General features: G+C 38.3%; 1 protein-coding gene across 1 annotated transcript in view; it reads left to right on the forward strand.

Moving 5' to 3' along the window:
* PACS1 (phosphofurin acidic cluster sorting protein 1) overlaps positions 1 to 22,190 on the forward strand; it is a 156,964-nt gene that overhangs the window by 96,071 nt on the left and 38,703 nt on the right. The window contains exon 2 of the mRNA XM_063093150.1: positions 20,200 to 20,287. Within this exon, the coding sequence (XP_062949220.1) occupies positions 20,200 to 20,287 (88 nt within the window). The remainder of the gene's footprint in view (positions 1 to 20,199; positions 20,288 to 22,190) is intronic.

The following is a 22,190-nucleotide window of genomic DNA, read 5'->3' on the forward strand; positions in this document are numbered from 1 at the left end:
GAGAGGGAGGAGGGAGGGAGGTTTCGGTAAGGGGCCACAGTAATCAACCACAATGTATATCGACAAAATAAAATTAAGGAAAAAAACAAAAAACAAAAAAATAGCACAGATTCCTAATTTACCCACAGGGACAAAAAAGGGAAAGAAAAAAAAATTTTTTTTTTAAATAAAAAATAATAATAAATAAATAAATAATCGATCAATCAATCAATCTAGAAACCTACAACTCATCTTTGATTTTTCCCTCTGTATTTTTTTTTTTTTGGTGGGTGGCTGGCTGGTAAGGGGATTCAAACTCTTGACCTCGGTGTTGTAACACCACACTCTAACCAGCTGAGCTAACCCTCCCTACTCTTGGCATCCCATAGGTGGAAATATCACATTGATTCTACTTTCTAAATATTTCTTAAATTAAAATTTTTTCTTTTCTTTTTTTTTTTTTTAAAGATGACCGGTAAGGGGATCTTAACCCTTGACTTGGTGTTGTCAGCACCACGCTCAGCCAGTGAGCGAACCGGCCATCCATATATGGGATCCGAACCCGGGGCCTTGGTGTTATCAGCACCGCACTCTCCCGAGTGAGCCACGGGCCGGCCCGAAATTTTTTTCTTTTTTTTATATCAGTGGACACGTTTTTGGTTCAGGAATTCATCATTGCTCACCCGAACATTTACAGTAACCTCCTAACTATTCCTGTCTTTATACTCACCAGCTCTAATCTAGTCTAGACACTTTGACCAAAGTGGGCTTTCTAAAATGCAGATCTTAATATTCTCTATCTAAAATTCTTTAATTTCCCATACTAGCCAGCCACCAAAATAATAATAATAATAATATTTTCTATCTGTGCCCCAGCAGAAAATCCATACTCTTTAGCATGACATTCATGTACTTTGATGATCTGGCCCTTGCCTATCTGTCTGGCATGTTCTCCTGCTCCTTTATCCATATACATTCTCATTTTCTAACCTACGTAACCACTTTCTGAACAAACCATGTCTGTGGCTTTGTGTTTGCTGTTCTCGCTGACTAGAATGTCCTTCCCCCACCCAGCCAAGTGAGCTCCTACTCATCCTCGGTTTCTATGAAGGCTTGTTTTACTCTCCAGAAAAGACTGGAGACACTCCTCTGTTCGTAGTAACTTGTATATATCTCAGGCATAGCAGCTGTGAGCTGTGTCGTTGTTTGCATGCATTTCTCACTAGACCGAGGGTTCTCTGAGGGAACCCTTTTATTTTGCTTCCCTCCTTCAACAGTGGCTCTCCATCCGAGGGCTACTGGTAGTTCCTTTCAGAGTCTACTTTAGCCAATCCAAGGACAAAAAAGGAAAAGGAAGATTTCTTAGAAAGGGAGTAATCATTTCCAGTCTTAAAAAATTTTTGGAAATTTTCTGAGAGGAGAAGATTGTGTCAATTTTTGTGAAAAAGTATTACTAAACAGAAGCAAATGTCAGCTTTCTTTTATTGCCTAGTCTTTCTAAATTTAAAGTGGTATGTCCACTGTGCAGTTTTCCAAAGATTGTTTTCAACTCTTTTTCCACTGGTGCCAACTCTAATAGAATTAAAGAACCGGACACTTGTATCTGATTGTGGCAACTTTATTTTACTTTTATTATTAATTTTTTTTAAAGATGACCAGTAAGGGGATCTTAACCCTTGACTCGGTGTTGTCAGCACCACGCTCTCCCAGTGAGCCAACTGGCCATCCCTATATGGGGATCTGAACTCTGGGCCTTGGTGTTATCAGCACCATACTCTCCCAAGTGAGCCACAGGCCGGCCGTTGATTGTGGCACCTTTAATCTAAAGCCCATTAATGTGTTCTTTACTTTATAGTCAGTCATGAAGGGACTTTATTTATCCTATTTTCTTGTTTTCCCAGAATTGACTCTGCTTGTTGAAATGGGTCTGTGAATAATCAAATAGCTGATACAGAAATTTCCACCCAGGTTTTCAAGAGTAAAACAGAAAGTATGAAAAAATCAAAACGAAACAAAAAAACCCCAGAAAGTATGTTCATCCTGTTGTTCGACAATATATTCCAGCATATTCATTGAATGCCTACTATGTGCTGTATACTCTTCTAGGTGCTCGGATTCTATGGTGAGCCAAAAGAGACAGTGTCACAATCCTCACTGATCACCAGACTACTCGTTCAACGAGATCTCTAGCTGTAATACAGAGAACAAATTGGAGGGAAGCAAGAGTGTGTGTAGATCAGTTAGGAGGCTGTTGTAGAAGTCTAGGCAGTAGTTGTGCCTTTGACTAGGCTGTTATTGGTGATGATGGAAAGAAACAGATTTGAGAGCTCTTTAGGAGGTAAAATTAACAACACTTGATAATGGTTTGGATATGGAGGGTAAGGGAAAGAGAACTGTCATGGGTTACTTAAAAGTTTCCTGTTTGCTGTGAACAAGAACAAGAAAAAGGACTAAGTTTCCTGAGAAAAAATATTGAGATTGGTTTTGGACATGTTAAATTTGAGATGGTATTGATATATCAAAGTAAAACTGCCAGGTAAGCAGTTGAATATACAAGACTGATACTTAAAGGAAATATGTAATTTATAAGTTGTCTATGTATAGGACTCTAATTTTGTGGTGAAATTCTCCATTTTCATATCCTTTTTTTAAAAAAAAAAAAAACAGTAATTATTGTTTTTTAGGTGCTTGTCAGCTAACTCCAAAATTTGGGTCACCTTTGGGTTTCTGTCAGTTGTTTTTTTGTTTTCCTGTTAGTTTTCAGTTATATGGTCCTGTCTTTTGCCATGTCTAGTAATGACATACATTATATACAAAGAAAAAATTGTGGGGGTGGCCAGTTAGCTCAGTTGGTTAGCTCACAGCCTCATACTGCTGAGGTCCAGGGCTCAGATCCCCATACCAGTCAGCTGCCAAAATAAAAATTTGTTTTGCTAGAGCTCCAGGTGATATCTTCCCTCAGACATGGCTCACTCTTCCCTCTGCTGGGCTGATCACCTTAATCCAGAGACTGTGCTAAATGGAAGTTGGGTTTGCAGCTCTGGTGAGGCTCAGTTCTCCCAGCCCTCCAGGGTTTTCAGGTGAGGCCCTTGTGTGTTCTTGGGGCCACCTTCCCTCAGTTTTTCCCAATCTGTCTGGAAGAACTGCTTTTCAGAAGACTTTTAAGTTTTGATCTACTGCTTCATGTACCCTGAGTATTCAGCTAATGGCCTCGGAGGAAAGCTGGCAGTGTGCTTGAAGGCGGCCCCCATTTTGCTGGTATCTTTCCCCTAGCACTGGCCCTCTAGGGACACAGAGCCCAGAATCTCAGCTTCCTGGCTGTACTCAGAATCTATAATTTACTGCAGAAGTCAGCTTTCTTTTAAAGATTCTCTTGTCTCGGTTCCTTCAGTTCTCATTGCCGAGAAGCTCTCTACTACCTTAAAAATAGCTGATTACTGTTTTGTAGTTCACTTTTTCAACTGTTCCGGGGAGGAGTGCAGATGTGCCGCAGCTACTCTATCCTTCCACAAGATGGAAGTCCACCATCTCTTCCTGTAAGCTCTTTAAGGGTGGGAATTTTGTGTATTTTGTATCACCTCAACAATTAGCACGGTAGTTCATAGCAGATGCTTAAGAAAAAATTAGTGAATTAGTGCATCCAGGTATCTAGGTCCCATTTTTTATATTTAGATCTGCTTCATCTTTTCCAGAGAATGGAATAAATTTGATCTTAGTTACTATTAAATATTAAGTATTTTACTAAATATTGAGTAGATACATAGGAATATTTAATATATATATAATATAAAGAATTATTTTACAACAAACACCCAAGAACCTACCACCCAATTTAGGAAAGAGAATTTAATCATCAGGAGTTTATTGTTGCTCTTTTTCTCATCTCTTTCCCTCCTCTTCAGAGGTCTACTGTCCGAAATTCTGCTTTTATCATTCCCTTGAGCATTTGTCTTCCTAAACAAAATATTGTTAGCGTTCCCTGTTTTGAGCTTTATGTACATGGTACCGTAATGGGTGTATCGTGCTGTTTTCTTATTGTTGTGTATATCTGTATTTCAGTCCTTTCCACTGATGTGTGGGTTCTGTTGTATTAGTGTGTGTGCATGTATGTTGATAGACATTTGCAGTGTTAATCAGTTTTTCATTTTCATTTGTTTTTTGCTTTCTACTAAGAGTACTGCTAAAAATATTCTTGTGCATGTCTTCTTTGGAATTATATCTAACTGTATTTAATGTATTTAAATTAAAATAGGGGCCGGCCCGTGGCACACTCGGGAGAGTGCAGCGCTTGGGAGCGCAGCAGCGCTCCCGCCGTGGGTTCAGATGCTATATAGGAATGGCCGGTGCGCTCACTGGCTGAGCGCTGTGCGGGCGAAACCACACCAAGGGTTGCGATCCCCTTACCGGTCACAAAAGGACAAAAATAAATAAATAAATAAATAAATAAATAAAAATAGAAATCTTTACAATGTTTACTTATTAATTTATTAAAAATAATAATTAAAAATAAAAAGTCAAATAATAAAAATTTTAAAATTAACATTTTTATGAAAGAAAAATGATGTTTCCCAAAACAAAACAAAAAAAGTAGTGAGAGATATGACATTGTTTTATATTTTTTTCAAATCTCTCTGCTGTCTAATAGAAAACAGCTGAATTTGCGTATCTACTTCTGTATTCAATCTATTACAATATCACACAGTAGTGGAAAACATTTGAGAGTGATATTGAAACAGAAAATTAAATATAGAATTATTTTGAAAATAGTTTTGGCCTTGCACACCTCCTGAAGGGGTCTCAGGAACTCCCATGGGTGCCAGAACAGTAGAGAACCACTGCCCTAGGTGTTCATGGACTAGGCCAGAAAGGAGTGTCTGTTCTCCCCTTTGCTATGTAAAGCCAAACCCTTCCACAGGGGGTGTATTAAGTTACCCTCCCACTGGCAGTGTTTAATTGTTCTAATCACTCTCATCACTCCACTTAATGTCGTCAGATTGATCAGTTTTGCCAGTGTGGTGAAAGTGAAATACTTCTTCACTGTGGTTTTGATTTGCATTTTCTTCATTACTAATAAGTTTGAGTGTCTTTTTATATGTTTATTGGCCATTTGCTTTCATTTTCTGTTCAGTACCTATCCTGTATTTTTCAGCCTTAACTCAAGTTTTAAGTCTACCTTGTAAAGTAAAATAAGCCATTTTTCATTTAAAGTACTCATTAGAGGGCTGGCCGGTTAGCTCACTTGGTTAGAGCAGCAAGGTCAAGGGTTCGGATCCCCATACTGGCCAGCCACCAAAAATAAATAAATAAAAATTATAAAGTACTTATTAGAGGGTTAGGTTGACCATTCTCATTACATATTTTTATTTAAGCAATAATTTTAACATGAAGGAAATGTTTGAGATTTAAAGTATGGTTTAAACTTTTCTAAGATTTCTTAAGGAGCCATTAAATAACACTTGCAGAGAGAAACGTGTGTTCTGTTTGTTTCAGTATAACGTTCAGCATTAGCGTATATACCATACCCATTCTAATCGGAATGTATCTTGCCCTAAGAGGTTTCTATATACTTAGGTCTTGTCTCTTTAGACTTCAGTTTCCATCTGTAAACTGGAAAGAGTACTTACAGCTCCACTATTATGGAGTTCTAATTGATTTTGTTTAATCTTTTATCCTTCTCTTCAGTTGTATGAATGGGCTTGGAATTAATTTGAACCATAAATATTTTTCTTTAAGAGCCCTTAGTTATTGTGGCCCTCTGAATTCTGTTTAGCCTGCTGCTTTCACTTCTATTGTTTGTTCCTTAACTTACAAATTTTGAAAAAGGTAGAGAATGTGGTATAGTGATCCCCGTGCACCTGTCACCCAGCTTCAATATTTATCACCATTTAAAAATTTTTTCTCCCAATATTAAAATAGCATTTTATAAGAAAAATAGATGTTTTTAAAATATAAGCAATACCAAAAAGCTTAAAGAAGAAAGTAAAAATAAAATGAAGTCCCCACTGCCCAGCAATGACCACTATCAAAGTTGGGTTGAACAATATTCCATTTGTGTGAAAATTAAGTGTGAGATTTAACAAAAATGGAATCATACTGTAATTATTGTATTATAAGTTTTCTGTTTAATATGGATAGATTTACATCATCCTTTATAAATATACGTTGTTTCTTATGTAACTATAATATTCATTAACCAGTTCCCTGTGTGTACCATTCTGTTTATCTTCTTATATAAATTTCTAAAAGTGGATTGCTAGGTCAAAACATATGAACATTAAAATTTTTAATACCTATTATGAAAAAATGAAAATTGCTAGTAGGTTTTATTCCTACCGGTAGTACATTAGAGTGCCCATTTCCCATGTTCTCACAGCCCTGGGTATTATCACTCTTTTTCACTTTTTCAGTCTTGCTGGTATTTTTATTTATCTGATTAGTAGTGAAATTAAACATCATTCATATTTCTTCACCTCTCCTTTTTCTTCTTTTGTGAATTGTCTGTTAGTATCATCTGCCAATTTTTATTTTAGGGTGTTTGCTTTTTCTTATTGTAAATATTTTTTATTTTAGTTTTTTAATTTTTAAGTCTGATGATTTTTGTTTATTTCTATTTTATTATTTATTTTGCTACATAGAATTTTTTATTTTTAAATGTATTGGTCATTTCCTCTATGTGTTCTCATTTTGGTGTCATGCATAGAAAGGCCTTCCCCACCCTAAGACTTTTTTTTTTTCTTTTTTTTCTACTTTTAAATCTTTAGTTTGTCTGAAATTTACCTGGGTGCAAGGAGTGAGACGGAGATCCATCGTTGTTTTTGTTCAAATAGGGAGCCGGTTTGTCAATAGTATTTATTAACTGAGTGATTCATCTATTTCTTGAATATAGTAAATTTCTATTTACACTTGGGTGTAATTTTGGACTCTGTTTCCTGCCATTGATATCTCTGTTAATTCTTTTCCCAATACTAAGGTGTTTTAATTACCTTGGCTAAATTTAGAATACATGTTAATATCCCACTGGGTAAAGCTGCCTTTACTCTTTTTTCCACAGAAGTTTCTTGGCTTTTTTCTTTTACTGTTACTATGAAAATTTTAAAACCTACAGAAAAGTAGAGAGAAGGGTTTAATGAATCCCCATATCATTCATCTCCTAAACTGAATATTTTAAAAATTTTTGTCATAGTTGCTTTATCTATTTTTTTCCTGAAGTATTTTCAAGTTAGTTAAAAAATCGTTTTCCCCCTAAATATTTTAGTCTGAATCTCTACTTACTTTTCAATTATGTTTTATTACTGGTTACCATTTGCATTAAGGAAACCTCTGATTTATATATATTTTATTTTGATATTTTCTTAATGCTTCCAGTAGCTTTTTGGTTAATTCTCTTGAGATCTAGTACACAGTCATGTACATGCAAATGGGGATTGTTTTTCTCCTCTTTTCAGCTTTTATACCATTTATTTATAATTACTTCAGCCAGCTTTCCAGAAAAGTTTTATGTAAGTAGCAGAGATAGGCCCGTATACTGTTCCTGTCCTCAGAGTATTCTAGTTTCTCATCATTAATCCTGCTGCTGGCTATTTGTGGAAAGTATGTATTTTTAAAATTTATGTTAAGGAAGATTTTTCTATTGCTGTTTTCCTAAGTGTCTTTTTAAAATTAGGAAATTTATATTGAATTTTATCAAATACCTTTTTAAGCATCTAATAACATAATTATATTTATTTTTTTGTTTTGAACTTATTAATATGATAATGTATTAATAAGTCCCTAATATTTAACGATTCTTGCCTTGGGAGTCTCCCTCAGATATATGATACTTTTATTTTAATATACTTCATTGATTCTTGTCCCTGATTGCTTGTTTTTGACTAGATCCTGGAGGGTTTTTTAAAATTTTTATCTAGTTAGTTTTTTTTTTTTTTTGGCAGCTGGCCAGTTTGGGGATCTGAACCCTTGACTTTGGTGTAACAAAGCAGCACTCTAACCAACTGAGCTAACAGGCCAGCCCAGAGGTTTTTGTTTGTTTGTTTTTGTTCTTCCCACCTGCCCCCTCTGCCTCAGTCACCAAAATTCATGGATTGAGGGGTTGTCATGAATGAAGGGCTGTAATTTAAGTGACAAGGATTTGTCAGATGCTGGTGACTTGTAAGATTCTGTTCAGCAAAGGTTAAGGAAAGCACTTAAACTTTCTGAGCACTTCTAATATGCCAGGCTCTGTGCTAGGAACTGTTCACATTTTTTAGTTCACACAGCAATTCTATTTCATAGGTAAGAAAGCTTACATTTATGTCTCTTCTACAGTATTAAAGGAGCTACTTTGGACCTGAGAATTTTCATGTCTGCTTATAGTAGGCAAGTCCCCAACCCACATTTAAGGCCTGTTTTCCCATCCAGAAAGATTAACATCAAGGAGATTGTAGAAAGGGCAAAGAAATAGTATAAGATTTTGTTGATCTGTGCAAGTAATTGTCATTCATATCCCAAAGATAAAATATACTGAGTAGCTGAAAGTTAGGGGTTTACTTATAACCTTATGTCCTTCTGCTTCATAGAAAGTCACATCCTATGGTTAGGGAATGAAATATACCTAAGCATGTTCCTTGGTTCTGTTTTTTGTTTGGGTCTAAGTTTTTTCTCATTCTCTGGTGTTCCCCCATTTGAACAATTTTGGGATGAAATTGCCCCATTTGAACATTTTCAGGATGGAAATTTAGTTGCTTTGCTTTTTAAAAATCTGCCTTATAGTAATGATTTCAAAATAATAATGCCTTAGTTCACTGTTTCACAGTCAAATCTATGCTATTTCATTTAAAATAATAAGTTCAATATCTACATGTATTTAGGTTAAGCAGTAAAAGCACAGTGCTGAGAAATTTACCTGTTTGTGTTATTGTTACTGACAGGTGCCTATTAAAACAGTTTTAGAAATGGAGAGTTAATGTCACAAGGAAAAGCTTTCCCATTTTTTTCCTTTTTCTATTGATTTTCTCTTTATGCTGATAAATGCTGTTTAGGGAAAAGACAGCTTATTCTTCCCATCTTATGATTAAAGAACTGAAGTGGAGAGAAAAGTACTTGTTCATATGACACAGCCATTTCTTGGTGGGACAAAGGAATAATCCTGGTCACTTGTCTTCTGTTTCTGCATTTATCTTCTCTGGTCACAACAGGACCAGATTCAGGGTCTGACTATTCAGTTTTTTAATTCATTCAGATCTTTGTTTCTCCTTTTTTGTGTCCAAAATGTGGCCACTTCTCTGTTCATTGATATCCTATTAGAAACGAGATGGGGAAGTTTAAAAGAGCCAGTAAATGCAGGTTGAGGATCATTTGTAGATATTTAAGGCTGCTTCTCCTTTATCTTACAGTTAAGTACAAACTAGAATAATTTATTCCCATACTGGCCAGTTGAAAAAAAATATTTAGAAGGTATCAAAAGGATCTTGTCATTATATTTCTGTTCTGTTCTCTACCCAGTTATCAAGTAGACAGCCTGGATCTTTCAGACTTAGTCTGATGGGATCTAAAGAAAATAATTTTGGGGGAGAATTTACCTGTGATCAAATAATAAGTCCTTACTGAAGCGTTAGCCGAGTTACTCAGTGATCTCCTTTTATATAATCTAGCACTTAATTATGCACTGTCACATTTGTTTGCTAATTGATATACGTAAATCCTGTCTTCAAGTAGGTTATAAATCGCTCAAAAGCAGGGGTTATGCCCCATTTTTCTGTGTCTCACAGCTCCTAGCACAGAACTAAGTACAGAGAAGATGTACGATAAAAGGTTGATGGTGATTTAGCTGGGAACACTCCATCAGCATTACTCTGACTTCATCTTTCCTGTTGGGGTGGCAGTGAGGATGTTCTCTGCGAGGGCTCGAGTGCCTGTTAAGTGGAGGAGAAATGGCTCGGGTGCAGGGAGTGAGGGTAAAGGCCAGGAGCTCCCTGCCTATTTATTATAGTAGTTGCCTCACTGCTTTTATTGGAAAGAAGCTGATCCCAAAGAAAAGAGAGTCAAAGGCAGGCTACAGCAGTGAATAAAAGATAAAAAGATGATGAAGATGGTGGTTCCAAGTGGGTCATTTACTGCATCTTGCTATATACCAGGCCCTGTGCTGATTCATTCTCTCAATTTAATCAACGTCACATTCTCATTAAGTAGAAACTGTTATCTTCATTTTACATGAAAAAACTGAGGCACAGAGGTCACTAAAGATTACCAAACAAGGAAAGGAAGGGGTGAGATCAGGAAAAGACCAAGAGGCAGAAGGAAGACCCACTCTGGGTAATCAAGGGACCATGATTTGGTGTTTTGTTATTATTTTACTAATGATGGACTAGACTGCGATTTTAAAAGATGAAAATAAGTGACCTGTTATCAATATATTTTCAAAATGCCTTGGTAAAGAGGAAGATTATTTCTGAGCTGAATAATGTAGGATTCTCCTTTGTAAGTCCTTTGACTCCAACTGTCTTTGTAATATTCTGTTTTACTTTAGGGTAGATTGTTGATTGCTTCGAGTTCCAGTTCATAGAGGCCTGCTTGTACTGACGTTCCGTAGTTGTACTAGCTGGGGAACCCCAGCCTTACATTTTTTTTGAAACCCCCTTTGAATAAAGACTCTTAGGTAGAAGTGTTCTCCTGTCCCATCCCCAGATGAGAAGAAGGGCAGGAGGGGGGTCACAGAGGAGTCTTGAGCCACATCCCACGTTACCAAGCTGTACCGTGGAACCTGACTTCCAACCCACTGTAGCATGGAGATGCCTATTGAGCTCCGTGAAATGCTAAACAGTAGGGACTTGGTTCTCCTAGGGATCTGGGAGAGAATCTTTTCTTCTTTCATCTTTTGAGATATCTTCCTTTCCTTCCATAAGAATGATACCAGGATTTCCTGATGGGGCACTGCCCTTTAAAATAACAGACTTTGAAAACAATTCATCCAACCCATTCTCTTGAAAGTATTTAGGAGCTTGGAAATCTGTTCCTGGTACATTACTTAAGGATTAAGTTCACCTGTGTATAACAGAAAAACCCAGAGGTTTATATAAGGTAGCAGTTTATTTTTTTCTCACATAAAAATAAAAAAATCCAGAGGTAAACAGTCCAGGGCTGACCCAGCAGCTCCTGTGTTGTCAGGGATCCTGGCTCCTTTTCTAATTCACATTCCTGGCACATGGCTTGGATTATCATGGTTTCCTCATGGCCCAAGTTAGCTGCTGGAGCTCAGGGCATCAGCCTGTATTGCAGAGCAGGAGCAGGAAGGACAAAAGGGGCCCCTGTTGGATGAGCGACTCCTTTTTTTAAAAAAAAACCTTCCATTTCCTACTAATACTTCCACTTACATTTCATTTGCCACATTTTAGTTGTGTGTTCTTACTAGCTGCAAAGGAACCTGGAAAGTTTGGTGTTTTATTTTGGAAGCAATGTGCTCAACCAAAAATTATTGCTCTGTTATTAAGTAGGAAGGGGAAAATAGATGTTGGGCAGGCAGTTAGCAGACTCGGGCACACTGGATAGAACCTTCCTTTTTAAAAAAACAAAACAGCTTTTTGGAATATAATTGACATAAAATAAACTGCACATATTTAAAGTGTACAGTTTGACAAGTTTTGACACATACAGTTGTGAAACCATACCATGATTAAGATAATGAATAATATATCACCTCAAAAGTGTCCTTTTATAATTATTCCTTCCTGCACACCTGTTTCAGGAGTCCCCAAGACCACCCCAAGTTCAAGGATTTACTAGGAGGACTCACAGGACTCAGAATAGAGTCATACTCATAACTATGATATATTTCAGAAAAAGGATACAAAAGCAAATTCAGCAAAGGGAAAAGGCGCAGGGGGCAAAGTCTGGTGGCAACCAGGGTGCAGGATTCCAGAAGGCCTCTCTAGACATACACAGTTCCTCCAGCAATGAATTGTGACAACACACATGAAATGTCATCTACCAGGGATGCTCGAATGAGACCTAGTGCCCAGTTTTTTATTGGGAGCTGGTCAATTAGGTAGGTGTCCTCTGCCTAGCACATACCAAAATTCCAAACTCTCAGAAAGAAAGCAGATGTTCAGCATAAAACAACATTGCTTGTAAAAACACTTTAGGCACAGTGGGCCACTCTTATCAGTTCTGGGAATGGCAGTACCCAGATGTCAGCCAGGGGCCAACCTTATGAGCAGGCATTTTTAAGGATAGCTGTCTCAGGCTTGCTGTGTTAACTCTTTTTTGCACACACAGCTCCCCTCCCTCCATCCCCCCCACCCCCCGTTCTCATCCTTGGGCAACCACTGGTTGGCTTTCTGTCACTATAGATTAGTTTGCATTTTCTAGAATATAGTTTTCACCCCTTTTTTATGGCTCCTCTCACGCAGAATTATTTTGATATTCATCCATATTGCATGTATCAGTAGTTCAATCCTTGTTGTTGTTGAGAAGTATTCCATTGTATGGATATACCACAACTTGTTTATCTGTTGATGGACATTGAGTTGTTTCTAATTTTGGGTTATTACAAATAAAGCTGCCGCGAACACTCATGTACAGTTCTGTGTGTGGGCATATACACAGTCATGCACCACATAACGTTTCGGTCAGTGATGTACCACATATGCAGTGGTCGTCACAGCAATAGGCTATACATACCATACAGCCTGTTGTGAAGTATGCTGTACCGTCTAGGTCTGTGTACGTGCACTCTATGATGTTTGCACAATGATGAAATCGCCTAAGGATGCATTTCTCGGGATGTGTCCTTGTCATTAAGCGACACACGACTGTATTTCCTTTTCTCTTGGGTAAATACCTAGGAGTGGAATAACTGAATCATGTCCTAGGTGTATGTTTAACTTTTTAAGAAACTGCCAAACTGTTTTCCAAAGTTGCTGTAACATTTTACACTCCCATCTGCTGTGGATGAGAGTTTCAGTTGCTCCACATCATCACCACTGGGTATGATTAATCTTTTATTTTTTTATTTTTATTTTTTATGATTAGTCTTTTACATTTTAGACATTCAAACTGGTGTGTAGTGGTATCTGATTGGGATTTTAATTTGCATTTTCCTAATGACTAGTAATGCCGAGCATCTTTTCATGTGTTTGCCATCTGTTTGTTTGGTGAAGTGTCTATAATCAAAACATTTGCCTTTTTTTTTTTTAAATTGGGATGTTTGTTTTTCTACTACCAGATTTTGAGAATTCTTTATACATTGTGGATACAAATACTTCATAAGTTTCCATTTCTAATTATTTGTTTCTAGTATGTAGAAATACCATTGATTTTTGTATATTGATCTTGTATCCTGTAATTTTTCTTAGCTCATCATTCTAATATTTTTTGAAGATTTCATCAGATTTTCTACATAGATGATCATATCACCTGAAAATATAGTTTTACTCCTTTCATTTCTATCTAGATACCATTTTTTTCTTGCCTTCTTGCACCAACAGAACCTCCATTACAGTACTGAATAAAAGTGGTGAGTGTACATCCTGCCTCATTCCTCATCTAAGAGGGAAAGCATTCAGTCTTTCACCATTAAGTATGGTAGTACCCATAGATTTTTCATAGATGCCCTTTATCAGATTGAGAAAGTTACTTTCCCCCTTACTGGCCAGCTACAAAGAAAAAAAAAAGTTCCTTTCTGTTCCTAGCTTGCTGAGAGTTTTTATCAGGAATGTATATTGGGTTTTTCAATTTTTCTGCACCTATTTTGATGATCATGTTTTTTCTTTTTAGAAAGATAAATGATTTTTAGAATGATAAATTGATTTTTCTATTACACCAACCTTGCATTCCTGGGATAAAACCTACTTGGTAAAGGTGTATTATTATTTTTACATATATTGTTAACACATTGTTTATAATATTTTTGATATATTGGGTTAAATATATTATTAAAATTACTTTCACCTCTGTTTTTACTTTTTTTAATATAGCTACCAGGAAAAATTTAAATTATACATGTGGTTGTTCTATATTTCTGTTGGACAGGAACTTTACTACTCAGGGTACTGGAATAAGTCCAGAATTGAACAGATTTGTAGCCTTATTTTGCTGTCTCTGGTTCCTTTCCTCCCAATCTCTCTTAATTTCATTCCAGTTAGGCTTTCATTCTCACTATTCCAGTGAAACTGCTCTTGTCAAGGTCATCAGTGACTTCTGTGTTGCTAAATTTGGTGATCACTTCTCAGTCCTCATCTAGACCCATCAGCAGCATCTGCTCCAGGTAACCATTTTCTCTTGGCTTCTAGAATATCACATTCATTTGGTATTGCCCTTGCCTCACTAGTGATCCTTCTTGATCTCCTTTGCTAGTTCATCTCCTCACCTCTGTAGTGCTAAAGTATTCCTGTGCTGAATCCTCGGCCAAGACATCTTCTCTTTATATACTTGCTCTCTGGGTAATCTCATCCACCTCATGGCTTTAAATTCCATCTTTGTGCCACATTTCCACATTGATGTCTCCAGTCCGGAGACAGACTTGTATATCTGACTCTTCACTCACCATCTATGCTCAGAAAGAAGTCTAATAGACATCTCAAATTTCAAATGCCCAAAACTGAACTCTTGATCTTAAACTCCCAAAACCTGCTTCACCCAGAATTTTCCCCATCTCAGTTGATGAGAACCTCCTTTTTCCAGATGCTCAGGCCAAAAACCTGGTAGTCAACCTCTATTTTCACAATATATGCAGAATTTGGACCATTTTCCACCACTTCCACTTCTACTACCTTCTAAGCCACTGAGTCTATTGCTCGAAGTACTGCAGTCGTCTTCTAAACTCTTGGCTCTTTCCCCTTCCCACTTTGCTTCCCTTCATTCTATTCTACCAGCACAGCTGGAGTCATCTTTTTAAAATGTTAAACATATCATGTGTCTCTCACTTAAAGCCAATGGCTCCCCGTTTTTTGCACAGTAATGTCCAAATCCTTGCTGTGGTTTACAAAGCCCTGCCTGGGCGGTATGGTCCCCCTCCCCCACCACCTGCCAAACACTACTCTCACCCCTTGCTCGTTCTCCTTCCGCTCCGCTGGCCTTCTTGCTCTTTCTCAGATGGACCAGGTGTGCTGCCATCTTAAGGCCTTTGCACTTCTTTCCCTTAGTCTAGAACTTTTCAAGGAGCCCTGCCCTGACCACCTTACTTAAAACACAGCCCTTCCTGTCCTCCTCTGCTTCCCACTAGGTAATCTCCCTTATCTAGCTCTATTTTCACACAATCTAACCTACTACATAATTTACTTAATTGTTATGTTTATTGTTTATTGACTGTGTCCTTTCACTAGAATGTGAACTCCATGACAAGAATTGTTGTCTGTTTTGTTTATTAATGTATCACAAATGACTAGAACAGCCCCTGGCTGATTGTAAGGTGGACAGATAAGTGACAGAGTAATGTGACAGAGCTGCAATTCAAAGCAAAGTGTGTCTGACTCTAGAACCTTCATTTTGGGTAATGGAATGTTGCATTGCGTTTCTAAGCAAACACTGAACATATTCAGTCTTGCTTGAATTTTCTAATGAAGTGCCTTGTATGCCAACTTAAATTGGACTCTGGACTTAGATAGGCCTAAGTTTGCATCTTAGTCTTTTTGTTTAATTGATGTGTCGTTTGCATACACAGGGTGCATAGGTCTTGGATATAAAGCTCTGTGGATTTTTACATGTATGTATACACTGTGGGTGTTATCAGTAACCCCCAAAATTTCCCTCATGTCCCTTCCCAATTGGTGCTTTCATCTGCCTCAGTTACTGTACTGGCTCCCACCATATGCGTTGGTCCTGCCTATTCTTGAACTTCATATAGATGGGATCATATAGTATGTAGTCTTTTGCATCTGATTCTTTTGGCTTAGCATGGTGTTTTGGAATTCATCCGTGTTGTCACATGTATCAGTGGTTTGGTCTTTTTTGTATACCACATTTTGTCCGTTCTTCTGTTAGTGGACATTTAGCTTGTTTCCAATTTAGGGCTATTATGAGCTGCTTTGAATATTCTTGTACCTGTATTTCTGTATTCTCTGCTTTTGTTTCTCTTGGGTTCTCTTGGGAGCTGGGCATAGGAGTAGGTGTGTATTTTACATTTACTAATAAACGACCTAATAGTTTTCTCTGGTAACTCTCCTATTTTGTATTCTAATCAGCCACATATGGGAGTTCTGGTTACTCTACATCTTCACCAGCACTTGGAATTATCTTCTGTGTAATTTTAGTGTAAAATTATTTTCTGCTGTAGAAAAACTACATTCCTGTTTAAAGCAGGAATGTCATCAGGAAAGAATCCTTCCGTCCCCTCAGGCCTTGGATATTACATTTTCATTGCATGAGAAGTGCCTGACCAATGAAATGTGATGTAACAAAAAACCTGGGTGGGTTTCTAACTCATCCTCTTAGTAATTGCAACACACTCAGGCACAGCATTTTGCCAGGTTCAGTCAGCCTGAGTAATCCTCAGAACTATATCTGGGAGTTTTTTCCATCAATTATGTGTGAATGTGTGTTCAAGGAGAAACGTATCTTATTTCCTTGGAGTTTTTCTGTTATATTAAGGTATATGTTAACAATAATCACTTGTAATTAAAATAATTTCTTCTAATTTTCTAATTAAGTACCTTATACTAACTTAAATTGGTCTCTGGACTAAGGCCTAAGTTTGCATCTTGGTTTGACTACTTTCTCTGTGACCTTGGGCAAGTTTCTTCATTCTTCCTAGCATCCTTATCTGTAAAATGGGTATCCAACACCCACCTCTTAGAGTTATTGTGAAACTTAAATGAGGCAATGAAATTAATGTATGTCAAGCAGCTGGTACATGGTAGATGCTTAATGAGTGATAGAAATTGTCTTGTACTTTGAAGAATTAGAATACATTTGAGTTCCAAAATCATCCCATTAAAAAATAAACATAAAAACCTGTGGAACTGATTGTCAAAGTTATTGATATCATTGTGTTGTGTTTCATTTCAAAGCAAACACTGAACATACCCAGTCTTGCTATTAGTGCTTTACCTAAGGTACTGAATCATTCTTGGCTTCATTGTTAACATGAGGTGCTGTGGCATAAAGGTCTGTTTATTTATTTGACAGATATTTATTGGTCTGTGATGTGTTTTTCCTTCCTAACGTAATTCTGCCATATCATCCTACAATATTTTATATGTTACGTAAAAGGAAAGATGGTCCAGAGACTTAAGAGGCATAAGAGAGCAGAGGACAGGGAGTGTAATGCAAGTAACTGTTTCTCTCTTCCACTGGCCTGTGTAAGCTCCATGAAGCTAAGGAACACATCCTTTTACAACTCCAACAACTAGTGCAGTACCTGGCCTAGAGCAGATGTTTGCCACATATGGGCAGTATATGAAAGAACGAAGAATCTTAAGCAGAGGAGAAGAAACACATGTCCCTGATTTACTCCTTTGAGTCTTTTATCTTTTACCAGCAGATCAGTCTGAAGGTAGAAAATGATTGCTCTGGAAACAAAAACCTAACCCATCAGAGGCATTCATACTCAGCAGCCTCAGATGAGGAAGAAAATTGGGTACATCGAGTCTTTTTCATTTGCTCAACCCAGTCATGTTCCCTTTCCTTTCAAGCCATCAAGTCGTGAAAATCAGTTAAACAATGTAGTTAACACACTTCTTAAGAGCCAACTGTGTGGACTATAATAATCCCGTTGGCATCAGCAGGACCAGAGTTCCTTGTGGGACAGTACATCTCTGCTCTGAAGCAACGAGGAGCAGCTGGAAGTGCTGTGGGGTAGTCATTGATGGGGGAAGTTTGGGCGAGAGAGCATGAACCCAGATGACTACAGGTTGACAGCCGTGAGGAGGGTGTTTTAGGAGAGCACAGGTGAAAGAGCTCACGTCGCTGGCTGAGGAGGCAGCAGTGGATAGAAGGAGCTCAACAAGGGACCACACAGCAACTTCAAACAACACAGATTTATTATCTTACAGTTCTACAGGTCAGATGTCCAAAATAGGTTTCACCGGGCTAACTTAAGGTGTTGGCAGGGCTGTATTTCTTCTCAAGCCTCCAGGGAAGAATCTGGCTTTTTGCCTTTTCCAACTTCTAGAGGCTGCCTATATTTCTTGGCTCCCGACCCCTTCCTCTGTCTTCAAAGCCAGCAGTCCCATCACTCTGACCTCTGCTTCAGTAGCCACATCTTCTCTGACTCTGGCCTTCCTGCCTCCTCCTTATTATATTGGGCCCATCCAGATAATACAGGATAATCTCCACAGGTCAGGATCCTTATCTCGATCACATCTGCAAAGTCCCTTTTGCCTCATAAGGTAACATATTCACAAGTTCTGGGGATTAGGACACAGACATCTTGCAGGGAGAGAAGGAACATTATCTGGTCTGCCACAAAGACATCGGAGTTAGAATCCAGCTCTGTCACTTACTAGCTATGTGAATTTAGGTGGGTCACTACGCTGCTTGAAATCTGTTTTCTCTTCTGTTGATTGGGTAGAACAATGAGCCCTCAACACGTGTACACACAGCCCTGTTTTTGAGGGTCTAGGTGAAATAAAATATATGAAAAGACCTGATAGGCTTTCATATATGTTAGTTTATTTTGATTATGACTTAAGGGGCAGCAAAGGGAAAGAAAAAGATTTGTTTTCCTTTGTGTTAGCAGATCTTAGAAAGTGCTGGGATGAAGGTGCATTCAAAACCAGCATGCAGTTCTATTGATGTAATTTGTTCTTTTCTTTTTTTTTTTTTAATAATCACATTAATTTCTTCACATATTTTTGTTCATCTGGTTTTAGGTAGGCCGTTTTAGGAAATTGTTAAGATTCCTGTAACAAATATTTGCTGAGCGATTGTACTGTGCCCAGCACCTGCACAGACACTGGGGAGACAGCCGTGGATGATCCATCCACCTGCCCTCGAAGAAGCCACAGCCCAGTAGGCAGCACAGGAAGTTGTACCTGGGAGAGGGGAGGGTCAGAGACTTTGAGAGGTGTTTGGGGAGGTCCTCCTGGCAAAAATGTGTAACCTGGGACTGAAGGCTGCTCAGCAGGAGCTATAGCCCAGTGACAGTATGAGTGTTGCTAACAGAACAAGTGGCAGCATACGAAAGCCCAGAGGTGAGAGAGAGAGCGTGGCAGCTCCAAAGATCGAAGAGAAATTCAGCACGGAGTCTGGAGCAGGAGGAAGGGTTGCGGAGAGAGAAGACAAGAGTGGTAGGCAGGGCCAAGAGCAGCAGGACTGAGAAGCAGGCGTGACTTGTCGTGACTACCCAGCAATGTCGCTCATGTGCCCCCTTCTCCAGACCCTCTCCAAGGGGAAGAATGTTTCAAAGACTTTGACCTCTCAAACCAACAGCAGTAAGGCAACATCCAAAGGCTCCCTCCTTGCTCCTACTAGAAGTCCAGGGTAGCCCTGCCTTGATAGGGCCAAGATCAGGTCAGATTAGAGTTGCTGAGACTTCAGAGTGAGGGACAATCCTGTCACTTTTATTTTTTATTTTTTTTATTTTTATTTTTTTTTGTGACCGGTAAGGGGATCATAACCCTTGGCTTGGTGTCGCCTGCACCACGCTCAGCCAGTGAGCGCACCGGCCATCCCTATATAGGATCTGGACTGGCGGCCTCGGCACTCCCAGCGCCGCTGTGCTCCCAACGCCACACTCTCCTGAGTGAGCCACGGGTTCGGCCCCTGTCACTTTTAGTTAAGGGGAATTTCCTGATTTGTAGCACTGAAGATTTTCTGCATACTTGGAGCAAAATTCAGCTGAAATCGAATTTGTGACCATTTAAATCATTTCTTGCCGAATGGTATCTGGTTTTTTTGTGTGTGGATTATCTCCTTTCGCTAAAGATTTGCATGTGTAGATGCTTCACGTATGATTAGGTGGAACAGGACCTGGGTAAGCAAAATAAATATCTCTAACCCTCCCTTGGTCTCCTCTTCCTCCCCACTCAGAAATTGCTCCCACATACTAGGAGTGAAAAAGCATGTTGGTTTTGGCTTAGATGAAGGGGCATCCACAGAAGTTCATGAAATAATGTATCTTTCTGACACCAAGTATGAAAGTTAAGTAAGAGGGATACTCTTCTACTAAAGGAAGCCACCATTTGGACTGAGAATGGCATTCTCATATTCTTCCTTTAGGTAAAGCAGAGTTTCCCCAAGAGATTGCCTATCACTCTTCTCATAAGTGCCTTACATTTGACTGGATCTTCTGTCTCTCTGTTTTTCTAGGCTGTTCAGCTTGACCCTGAAGAAACTCGTCATGCTAAAAGAAATGGACAAAGATCTTAACTCAGTGGTCATTGCTGTGAAGCTACAGGTGAGTTGAGCAGGCTTGTTTGTTCAGAGTCCAGCAAAGCTGCATAACCATGTCCCCTGTCATGGCTTCAGAAATACCACTGAGGGACCACCTCCTTCTTCCTTCACTCAACAAAGCAGGGCGCAGTGGTGGAAAGATGTGGGCTCATGAGACCTCCTGAGTCCCGCTCTGCCTCTTAGTTAAGGCACTCAATTTCTTTAAACCTTACTTCCTTTGTCTGAATAACAGAAATGGTTCTTCCTACCTTGCCTATCTAACAGGATTAAGATGAGGAACAAGTGATATAGATGCTAAAGTGTTTTGTAAATTTCTTAGAAGTTACTAGGGTAGCTAGTGTTGGTTTCAGTCTGATTCCCAGGATTTCTAGGTCCAAACACATGCATGGGTTAGGGAAGTACTTTGGAGGTTTTCTATAGGGTGGAAGAAGTTTACAGATTATTATTTCAGATTTGACAATTTAAAATTTACTGGGATATTTTATCTTCTAGGAAATTCCCACATTTAACTCCTTACACTTAGTTCAGTATTTTTAAGGGATCCAAAATATTTCACAAACATTTGTATTCTAAGTATTCCTGAATTTCAGGAAAGGAGAAGGGAGAAACTGAACTACAGAGAGTTCAAGAATTTACCTGTTACCAGCTACTTACCAAGTGGTAGAACTGGGACTAGAAACTAAAGAGTGGGTAATTTATGTATTTATTAAACTCCATTACCAGACATTCCTTAACTGCTAAATTCTTTCTAATGATGATTCCCTAGAGCTTAGTGAGATTCTGTAGTACTTCTGGAGTAATTAGATAATGGTCGAATTCTTCAGCTTAAGGATGATGTATTTACTGAACCTTATTTCATTAAAAAGTAGTAAACTATATGGTAACTCCCTGCTAACCAGAATATTTTATTAGGTAGCTCACTTATTATGCAGCAGTTTATTGCACTAATATTGGCTTCATTAAAATCCACATCTATATTACAGTGTGTAAATCATACATTGAGATACTCATTTCTCTTTCTCGGATACATATAGTCATGTGTCTCTTAACGACAGGGATATGTTCTGAGAAATGTGTTGCTAGACGATGTCATCATTGTGAAGATATCATAGAATGTATTACACAAGCCTAGATACAGCCTACTACACACCTAGACTATATGGTATAGTCTGTTGTTCCTAGGTTGTGAACCTGTACAGCATGTTATTGTACTGAATATTGTAGGTAATTGTAACACAATGGTACATACCTATGTATCTAAACATAGAAAAGGTACAGTAAAAATACGGTATAGAAGTTAAAATAATGGTACCACCTGTATAGGGCACTTACCATGAATGAAGCTTGTAGGACAGGGAGTTGCTCTGGGTGAGTGAGTGAGTGGTGAGTGAATGTGAAGGCCTAGGACATTACTGTACACTACTATAGACTTTATGAACACTGTGCACTTAGGCTACGCCACATTTATAAAAAATAAAGTAACTGTACTACAACATCACAATAGCTACCATCACTAGGCAATAGGAATATTTTAACTCCTTTGTAATCTTATGAAACAACCATAGTATATGTGGTCCCTCGTTGACCAAAACATCATTATACAGCACATGACTGTATATTATCTTAATTTAGTCATCAAAACCTAAAATGTTTTAGTTACTGTATTCCCATGTGTCCCCGCCTATGTTCTTTTTGTTTTTTGTTTTTTTTTGACGGCTGGCCATTACAGGGATCTGAACCCTTGACCTCAGTGTTATCAGCACCATGCCCACCATATATTCCAATTCCATCTTCACTTTTGTGCATAACTCCTCCCAAATCTGTGAAGCATTCCCAGACATTATGGGCTGGAAAAATAAGTGTGGGACAGTTATGTGAAGTGGCAGCTTTAGTATTCTGTCCTCCTT

This window comes from Cynocephalus volans, chromosome 4 (assembly GCF_027409185.1).
Source record: "Cynocephalus volans isolate mCynVol1 chromosome 4, mCynVol1.pri, whole genome shotgun sequence".
Taxonomy (NCBI): Eukaryota; Metazoa; Chordata; class Mammalia; order Dermoptera; family Cynocephalidae; genus Cynocephalus; species Cynocephalus volans.